Source organism: Protobothrops mucrosquamatus, unplaced genomic scaffold (assembly GCF_001527695.2).
Source record: "Protobothrops mucrosquamatus isolate PMUCROS unplaced genomic scaffold, P.Mucros_1.0 scaffold4696, whole genome shotgun sequence".
NCBI classification, from domain to species: domain Eukaryota; kingdom Metazoa; phylum Chordata; class Lepidosauria; order Squamata; family Viperidae; genus Protobothrops; species Protobothrops mucrosquamatus.
In genome coordinates, this window is record NW_015390591.1 from 6,304 (window position 1) to 16,496 (window position 10,193).

The 10,193-nt window shown below is 46.3% G+C and overlaps 1 protein-coding gene across 1 annotated transcript in view; it reads right to left on the reverse strand.

Annotated features, from left to right (window-relative positions):
• Positions 1 to 1,862: 1,862 nt before the first annotated feature.
• Positions 1,863 to 10,193, reverse strand: part of LOC107299225 (class I histocompatibility antigen, F10 alpha chain-like) — a 17,546-nt gene continuing 9,215 nt past the window's right edge. Inside the window, exons 3-6 of the mRNA XM_029286719.1 lie at positions 8,171 to 8,446; positions 6,177 to 6,458; positions 3,312 to 3,401; positions 1,863 to 1,903 (exon numbers count right to left, since the gene is read on the reverse strand). Of these exons, the coding sequence (XP_029142552.1) occupies positions 1,863 to 1,903; positions 3,312 to 3,401; positions 6,177 to 6,458; positions 8,171 to 8,446 (689 nt within the window). The remainder of the gene's footprint in view (positions 1,904 to 3,311; positions 3,402 to 6,176; positions 6,459 to 8,170; positions 8,447 to 10,193) is intronic.

Here is a 10,193-nt window from a genome sequence, read left to right on the forward strand (position 1 = left end):
CTTCTTTCCCCTCTCCTCATGCTGGGACTGTCCACTCGTGCTGCAAAGAGGAGGGAAAAAGCAGGCAGGGTCAGTCTGGGAGGAAGCCCAGAGGAGGAATCCCACCGTCCAGGCTGGGAGATCAGCAAAGATCAGCCCAGCAAAGGAGGAGAAGGAGCCGCCTCAAGGGAGGGATCAGCCAGGTGGGATTTCCAGTGTTACAAGAGGGGAAGGGCAGGGCTGGGATTGGCTCCTGAGGTGGGTGAGAACCTGCCCCACATGTATGGATGCTTCCCCTCAAATAGATGAATCCAACTCTAGTCCATGTTGTCCTCAAGAGACAAATGCAAATGGATTACAATGGCCTCCAGAGATCCCAGGTCTCCCTTCAGCATGTGGACGGAGGGATTCCCAGATGGGCTCAAGGAAGGGAGAGAAGCCCCGTCTCCATCCATGACTGCAGGACCCTCAAGAAGTCCCTCGTCTGCCCCTTCCCTTTTCTCCCCCTTGCAGGGGGAACACTCCAATCTCCTCTTTGCAGGTCTCTGAGCCTCCTGATCCAAGACAGTCAGAGCCTGAGAGTCTGGCCTTGCAGGAGGAGAGTTTGGGGGCAGGTAGATCCCTCTCCAGAGCCCCACTGGCTCTCCCTCAAATTCCTTCCCTTGCAGTGTTTGAGATGAACAGCAGAGAGAAGAGGGATTTCCCAAAGTATCTTCATCATCAACTGGTCCTTGGACCTCAAAGCCCTCCCCTCCCTCCCTCCCCCCCATACAGCCTCCATGGGGGCCACTCACCTGTGAGGGGGCTGCTAAATGGCCTGGTTCCTCCCTGCATTGGAGAGAAAGACACAGAGTGAGTATCTGCCTTGTCTGGATCCTCTGAGGAGGACAAAACTCTCTCTTCGCCATTCAACCTCTGCAGCTTCACGAAACTCTCAGAGGAGACCAGCCTATATCTATCTATCTATCTATCTATCTATCTATCTATCTATCTATCTATCTATCTATCTATCTATCTATCTATCTATCTATCTATCTATCTATCTATCTATCTATCTATCTATCTATCTATCTATCTATCTATCTATCTATCTATCTATCTATCTATCTATCTATCTATCTATCTATCTATCTATCTATCTATCTATCNTCTATCATCTATCTATCTATCTATCTATCTATCTATCTATCTATCATCTATCTATCTATCTATCTATCTATCTATCATCTACATCATCTATCTATCTATCTATCTATCTATCATCTATATCATCTATCTATCTATCTATCTATCTATCTATCTATCTATCTATCATCTACATCATCTATCTATCTATCTATCTATCTATCTATCTATCTATCTATCTATCATCTACATCATCTATCTATCTATCTATCTATCTATCTATCTATCTATCTATCTATCTATCTATCTATCTATCTATCAATCTATCATCTATATCATCTATATCATCTATCTATCTATCTATCTATCTATCTATCTATCTATCTATCTATCTATCTATCTATCTATCTATCTATCTATCTATCTATCTATCTATCTATTTTTAAACATTCATGCCATCTGTCTCTCCAAGTTCCTCCTAGTTGGAAAACAGGGCAGATTCCCAAGTCAGAGGAAATCTTCCACCCAGATGTGTCTTCTCACCTTCTTGAGGATTCCAAATGTTTCCCTTTGGGGTCTTCTGAGAACAGCCTGGCTGTTTATAAAAAGGAGCCCTCCTTCCCCAGTCTAGTTCTTAGGAGGAAACAGCACAACTCTGCAGCTTCATGAGTTTCCTTTCTGTTTAAATACACCCACACCTCAAGGGCGGCGCCTCTGGTCCCTGCTCTAAGTTGGAGATTACCAGGAAAGAGGACAATTCACTCACTCGGTGCTGCTCTGTAGTCACCTTGATGTCTCTCTGCAAGGATAAAAATCAGTGAAAGCTCAAAAGAACCCACTAGAGATCATCCAATCTCTCCCCCTGTAGGAGAAAGAACCCCAGGGGATATTTCACAGTCCCTTTGACCCCCTCAACAAAGGCAGAAAGATCTTCAAAATACAAAGAGCAACGAAGATGATCAGGGGACTGGAGGCTAAAGCATATAAGGAACGGCTGCTGGAATTGGGTATGTCTAATTCAGTGGTGGCGAACCTATGGCACGGGTGCCAGAGGCGGCACTCAGAGCCCTCTCTGTGGGCACGTGCGCCGTCGCCCCAGCCCTAGGCCTTCAGCTGGGTTTTATAAAACCTTTTCACTTTAGGCATCCGCCGCCGTGTACAAAAAAAAAGGTTCAATCAATCAGTCAATTTCAACTTCTTGCAGGAAAAAAAAAAAAGATCTTGCAAAGTTGGAATTGATTGATTGAACTTTTTAGTCCCACCGAGTCTACCATTACCACCGCAGCGACACCCACCCAATGGGCCACATCCACCCAATGGGCCACACCCACCCGGCACCCGACGATGCATAAGTGGGTTTTGGGTTGCAGTTTGGGCACTCGGTCTCTAAAAGATTCTCCATCACTGGTCTAGTTTAACGAAGAGAAGGACAAGGGGGGACATGATAGCAGTGTTCCTGTATCTCAGGGGCTGCCCCAAAGAAGAGGGAGTCAAGCTATTTTCCAAGGCGCCTGAAGGCAGAACAAGAAGCAACGGATGGAAACTAATCCAGGAGAGAAGCAACCTAGAACTAAGGAGAAACTTCTGACAGTTAGAACAATTAACCAGTGGAACAACCTGCCTCCAGAAGTGGTGAATGCTCCAACACTGGAGGTTTTTAAGAAGAGACTAGACAACCATTTGTCCGAAATGGTATAGGGTTTCCTGCCTGAGCAGGGGGTTTGGACTAGATGAACTCCAAGGTCCCTTCCAACTTTATTATTATTATTATTATTATTATTATTATTATTATTATTATTATTATTATTATTATTATTATTATTATTATTATTATTAAATGTATCTCCTGATTTGTCCCAAGGGAGACCTGCTGCCTCCGAGATGGATGGAGGGGAATTGGGGAAGCAGCAGCAGCTGGGAGGGGAGGAAGGTTTTCATGGAAATCTTTCTCTGCTGCTCTTTGACCAAAGACTTTGAAAGGGACGGAACTGGGATGCTTCTTCCCAACACAGAAGAAGACGGGACTGTCCCAACCTCAGACTCAGCTGAATCGAGAATGGAGTCCCAGCAAGAGGCCGAGATCTCAGATGCTCCCCAAGAGGGCTGGGAAAACAGGAGAGGAGGAAGCCCTGAAGAAACTCCCCAAAGAGAGAGACTTGGGAGGAACCTCCCCATCTTCCTTCCATCACCCAGAAAAGGATACTTACTGAAGAATACATAGATCCCAACAATCACACACACCAGGACAAGACCAGCCACAACGCAGCCGACGATGAGCCCCAGGTTGGATTCTGGAACTGAATTGGGAGAAAGGGCAGATCACTGAAGGAAAACCCCAAACAATCATCCCAATTGGGGGAAGGACCTAATAAAGCCAAAGGACTGGAAATTCCCAAAGTTAATAAGGAGCTCCTATTCATGTCCCACTAAGGCAGGCATGTCAAACTGCCGGCCCGCGGACCGGATGTGTCATGCCGAAACCATGCCCACCCCATTGCCGGAAATGGGGAAAATGTCTCGATACGTCACACGACGTCATGTCACGAGTTTGACATGCTCGCTCTATGGGAAGTATTCTGGATTGTGTAACTCTATGTAACCCTGACTAGAGCATGTAGGTCTGTATGTTAGAATATCTGGCATTTATTTGGTTAAGTGCTGTCTCCTTAAGAGATGGCTTATGGGTAATGTAGTTTTAGCTAGTCAGCTATCCCATGTTAATAGGTCAGTAGTGGGAGGAAAGGAGGAGCCACTAAAGTTTATTACAAGACTTCCTGGCTATGAGCCTGTTTGGAATGTGCCTTTGTTTCATCCAAGCCTCATGGCTTCTAGCCACACGGCTTGGATGTCCTATGCCAACATGTGATGCTTATGCAGAAGAAGAGGGGAAAATCCATCATCAAATTACCTGTGGAGTGAACCAATACCGCTAAATATGCTTCTGGACGTATCTCTACATAACAGTGAGTTATTGTTTAGGATTCCTAGAAAATAAAGCGATATTCTTTGTTTATTCCTCTAAGTTATCTGTCTGTCCTGGATGGGACTAAAGCCGTCTGTTCTGTCTGGGGCAGAACAGGAAGCATGAAGACACCTTGACAACTATTGTTTAGAGGAGGTGTCCTCGTGATGCTGCCTTTGTCTCACTCCAGCCCAGCATGAAGGCAGCTGTCATTCATCTTTACCTGTTCAGCTCAAAAGCACTTTACAAGCTCGTGTCTCTTGGCAGCTTACAGAAATAAAGACCTCCACAGCTTAATAATATGAACAAAACTTGGGAAACATTAAAAATGTTTTCACTGTTGTTCTTTTTATAGTTTGCCCCAATATCAGGCAACCATCTATTCTGTGCTATTTTTAAACTTGAATATTTGCATTTTATTATTATTAGAAAATCATAGGATTCGTATCACATATCTGCTGCTACAAGCTGTTACAAAACTATTATAAGCTGTACAAGCCAGTTTGATCTAGATCAAGGGTCTTCAAACTTGGCCCTTTTATGACTTGTGGACTTCATCTCCCAGAATTTCTCAGCCAGGCATGCTGGCTGAGGAATTCTGGGAGTTGAAGTCCACAAGTCATAAAAGGGCCGAGTGTGACGACCCCTGATCTAGATGCTAAACCACCAGCCTAGAAAGCAACTCTCTAAGGGATTTACAGAGTCAGCCTCTTGCCCCCAACAATCTGGGTCTTCATTTTACCGATCTCGGATGGATGGAAGGCTGAGTCAACCCTGAGCCGGTCAGGATCGAACTCCTGAAATGAACAATGAGTCACCTTGCAATACTGCATTCTTAACGGTATATTTAAGCTTGAATGTTGGCATCTTATGATTTAAAAATGAAAGGATTATCGCCTCTCTGTTTTTTAAGTATATAGTTTCATTTTCTTTATCTCTTGTAGGATTGGTCTGTCCCCCTAGAGGAGAAGAAAGGAACTAATCCTTCTTTCAAAGACTCTCAGTTATCTGGCCAGGATAGAAATTGTTTCAGCCTTCACATATGGAGCATTTAACTTCCCAGGAATGCAACCCAGGATGTGGGAATCCTCTTGTGGCACACAAACCAGGATTAGGAGGAAGACTCCAGGGAAGGCCTATTACATAATGCCCCCCGACCTCCATCACTCTTTCCTCAAGACTAAACAGGCTAATCCTCCTCCTATTCCTGTCCAGAAGATGCAGTTTCCTCTCCCAGATCAACCTCAATTGGAGTTTTTTTTCAATTACTCTGAATCTGTATTAATGGGGCTTGTCCAGAATTGGACGTTCTGCTTGAGGATCAGGGCAGGACACAGGGAGAAAATTACCTTCAACATTACACACACACACACACACAAAAACCCTTAATATATGCATATATTAAATCCTGGGTATATTCAATCTATACTAAAAAATATATTAAAATAAAACTATATTCAACTAAACCCAAATTAAGGGATTACACGGTAATAATGCATATCCGGTCTCCTATCAACCCCTATTATAAAATGTTTTTAGCAAGCCAGGTATTCTCCAACCAAGACTTGCATCTTTCATTTTTGTTTCCCAAGTGAAGAACATCGCACTGTAAAGGGAGAAGGGTGTGGTAGTTTCTAACGGGGAAAAAATTGAGACCAGCAGCCCTTTGTCTAAATAACGATGCATCAGTCCAGCCGCTTTATCCATTTGATGAAGTCAGCTGCAGTTCACAAATCTTAACAAAATTTGGTACTCAAAATAGGGGCTACCAGATACCTCCTGATTTTTGTAACGAAGCTAAAATTAAGCAAGAGTATATCTGTGCTCAGCATAAGTTCTCTGCTGCAGGTAGGAAATAGGGGAAGAAGAAGGGCTAAGTTATCTAAAGGCATTTCATCAGGATCTGATGGGATTCTGGAGTTTCCTTTACATCTCCTGAAGCCAGTTCTATGGACACGTTCCTGCAGGCCCACCAACTTCTACAATGGAAAAACCAGTGGATTAAAGCTTAGGTATGCTCACATCTGGACACCTCTGGGGATCAGATTTCTTTCCCACAACCCTCCAGCCTGTCAAAGAGCCCAGTCTTTCCCTCCCTGCAGCCTCTCACCCTCCAGGGCCACGTCCAGAGGCTCCTGCAGGCCATCGTGCTCCACATGGCACCGATAGCGGCCCCTCTCTTTGGGATCGATCCGGATGCTGAGCCAGGCATGGAAGGTCCCATCTGCGTTGGGGGCCACGGAGCCACGGAGGGTGTCCTGCAGCCAGACCTCCCCATCCCTCGTCCAGGAGGCATCGATCTCCCTGGGGTAGAAGCCATCCAGGCGGCAGACGTGCGTCTCCATCCCATCCTCCACCTCCAGCTTGCTGCTCATGGTCACCTCTGGGGGCTCTGCAGAAACGGTGCCCCTGGAATTAACTCTCAGCCCCTCCAGAGCCTGGAAGGTGGGTGAGAAACTTGGAGGGGCAGGAAAATCTCCCACTACTTCCCACTCCACACCTGCAGCGTCTCCAAGAGTTTTAGGGAATGCTCCAGATCTGGAAAATACTCAACCACAAGGACTCCTGATTTTGAGTCCTTCCCAGGGACTGAAAAAACTCCGGGAGCAAATTGAGGGTCCAAGGAAATTCCTCTCTGGCTGCTTTGAACTCTGAGTGATCTTGGATTGTTTCCTTCAGGGGAGGGAAAGTGGAGCTGCTCTTTTAGGTTCCCTTTCAAGACAACAACAACACAGAAGTTTCTCCTACTTTTGTGGTTTCCTTCTGCTCCCCTGAATCTGAGGCTGCTCCAGGCCTCTTTCCAAGGGACACAACCACAATTTAAAGAAGAGGAGAGCCAGAATCAAAGCAAAAAGGGCTTTTGGAGTCTCATCCTGGTTAATATGGAACAGATATTCTGTAATTCAAAGGGGAGGGGCAGAGAGAGAGATGATGCCAATGGAAGAGAGAGACAGCCCTCCCAGGGCAGGGAGGAGCTGTTGGCACTTTGAGGTGCGGTGGGGGAATTCCCCAATGGATCCTGATCCTGGAGAGATTAAAGAACGGGGGTAGAGCAAAGAGGGAGGGGTGGACTAAATGGGAAAATAATGACAAACCACAGGAAAAGGTTATGATGTGGACACCCTTGTGGGGTGACGGTGTGTTCCTGAAAGTGGAGATTGAGGAAAGACTAAGTCAGAATTGTGGAAATCTGTTTGTGGTATGAAAGAAAGATTCACAGAAACTTTGTTATTTTTCCCCCCTGGGAACAACCCCTCAACCTTGGCATTTTTTGTCCAACTGATGGCACTGATAATGTCCTACCAATGGTAGACAGGGAGCCCTCTAGTGGTGGATATGAGAGGTGTACCGTCAGGTGCAAAGCAGGGAGAGAGAGCCCCCTGTAGGATGTGGTGGGAAGGACAGCTGCTGGAAGGAAAATATGGGAGCCCCTCACACTTGACTATAGTTTGGGTAATGGTGGTTTCACTGAAGAACCCCAAGAGGCCCTATTGCCTCACTGTGGGCTGTGAACAGGACACCCCCAAGTGCTTTTGCTGCCTGATCCACACAGACACCCACCAGGCAGAGGCTGCATTTCCTGGTCCATTTAATGCAGTGGTTCTCAACCTTTTTAATGCCGTGACCCCAACCGGTCGTAAGTCAAGGACTAAACCGGTTGTAAGTCGAGGACTACCCAACCGGTCATAAGTCGAGGACTTTCCCTGCCCGGGAGTGCCGCGTATGCGTGGTTCCACCCCCTGTGCCAGCCGAGGCGTAGCTGGCAAGCGGCAGAGACGGAGCAGGCCAATCACCAGCTGGCCCAGCCCAAGGGAGGTAAGGCACCCGCCGGAAAAGGGGGAAAAAAATGGCGGACAAAAAAAATGGCAGACAGCCTTGCTTGGCGACCCAAATGGGGTCCCGACCCACAGGTTGAGAACCACTGATTTAATGGCTGCCTGGCAATGGGAACCAAACAGGGCTTCACGTGTCTTGGAGAAGGGCTGGAAGGAGAGGAGGCGGTCAACCAGGCTCTAGACAAGGGACCCAAAGGGGCCAAATGCATCCCCCCCAAAAAAATCCAATTACAAAGAAGGAAAGTCCAGCCTCAATCCAGGTACTTACCTTTTCTCAGTAGCGTCCGGTTCCCGTAGGACAGATACTTCTTTATCCACTCAACGCATTCTCCCTCTAGGTAGACTTTGTTCCTCTGATTCCATGCTGAAAGAGCATCCCATTTCCTCTGGGTGAGCTGGGCCTGGGGGTCAGGAGCCACCCAGCTGAGGGTCTCCTTGTCAAAGTTGAGGAAGCTCTTCCCATTGTATCCAAAGTCATAAAACCCACCTTTGCTCCCATCTCCCCGGAGCTCACAGCCATACATCAACTGCCACGTATGAAGGCCTGAAATAGGGACAAGATCACGGTTTGGTGAGTTCTTAAGGTAGACAGAGAGAGACACACACACACCAACGCCGGGACTCTGACACTAGTGGGAGACACTGATACCCCCATTTCCTCCCTAGCATTCAAGGGAAAGAAAGCCCCCATCACTAATCGCCCTTCTCCCATCCCTCGACCTGCCTCCCTCCATTTTCCCCCCAGGATGGAGCCCCTGAACCTCCCCAGGAAAAGGGAAGCTGGAAAAGCCAGCAGAGGATCCTGAGGGAGACCGAGAAAAGAAGGAGTCGCAGAAGAAACGGAGGGAAGGAGCCTCTCCCTTCTTTCCTTCTGCAGTTCCTCTGTTGGGGAGACTCTCGGGGGGAAAGGAAGGGATCCCAGAGAGGGAACATTTGCAGGAATCTACAGCTGCAAAGAGGAACTGGGAATCTCGTGGCCTCAAAGAGGATCTGGTCAATTTGCAAAAAAGCTTGCAGGGATCCCTGTGATCATGAACCTTGGTCTGAGTTCACAAAGAGCACCATCTTGGGCTAACAAGAAACAAACCATGGCTTAGTTCAATATAGGAATGAAGCCTTGAAGGGCCACAAAGGAATATTTTCCTCAGAGACAACAGCAAGTGGCCCAGTCTGATCTGCATACCCAAAGGGTTACTGACTTTTGAAATGAAGTTTGAAGTTTACAGTCTCTGCAAGGCCCTGGAGAAGAAGTTTCGACTTCAATTCTTGGATTAAAAAAACCCTGAATGTTTTTTAAAAAAAGGAAATCCTGAAAATTTTCTACTTTTGGTTGGGCTTGAGAGTGAGGAAGGATGCCAGAAACTCTCAAATCTGAGGGAAAACCACTTGTAAGTACAGTTGAACTGAACTGACCAGTCCTTTCCCTCCCTTTCCACTCCCATGAGTGACCGGGTGAGGGGATCCTTTCTCTGCAGCTTCTGCTCAGCCTGAGACCTTCCCTTTGGAGGGAGAGGAAAATCCTCCTGAGCTGAGTCTGATCCTGCCCTCCAGAGGAGATTCCCTGATCTGCTCAGGGGAAAAAAAAAGATTCTGGATTTCTGTCCAAGAAGAATCTCCTGCCATTCACAGGAAGGCACTGAATATCTGGCTGCAGTTTTTGTATAAGAACAGACATCTTATATCAAAAGCATCAAAACCTAAGCCAGAAATCATCTTATTTCTACTGAAGATGACATTGTGTGTTCTTCTCTCAACTCTGGCCCAGAACTCAATTTTTGTGCAGGGATCACCTTGAAAAGACAAGTTTCATTTTTTTATTATTAGTTATTACTGTTAATGCATGAAACAATTCAGGCCTATCTCTGAGCCTGGATGTTCAGGGGTTCCCCGAGGCCTGAAACATCGTTCAAAGGATCCTGCTGGGTCAAAAGGTTAAGAAAGGCTGCTTCAGAGAGGCTAAAATATATTTATAACTCCTGTGAAGAATATTTATTTATTTATTTATTTATTTATTATTTACATTTATATCCCGCCCTTCTCCTTGCGGACTCAGGGCGGCTGACAATTGGATAAAATACTAACATATTATACCTATTATACCTAATTAAAATTTGATTAAAACGAAATATTTAAATATGTCAAATTAAAAGTAATTAAAACCCCTTTAAAATCCCTTAGGCCAGTCCCGCTAGCTGGAACAACCACGTCTTGAGGGCGCGGCGGAAGGAAGGGAGATCAGGGATCACCCTGATCTCTGGGGGCAGTTCGTTCCAGAGGGTGGGAGCTCCCAC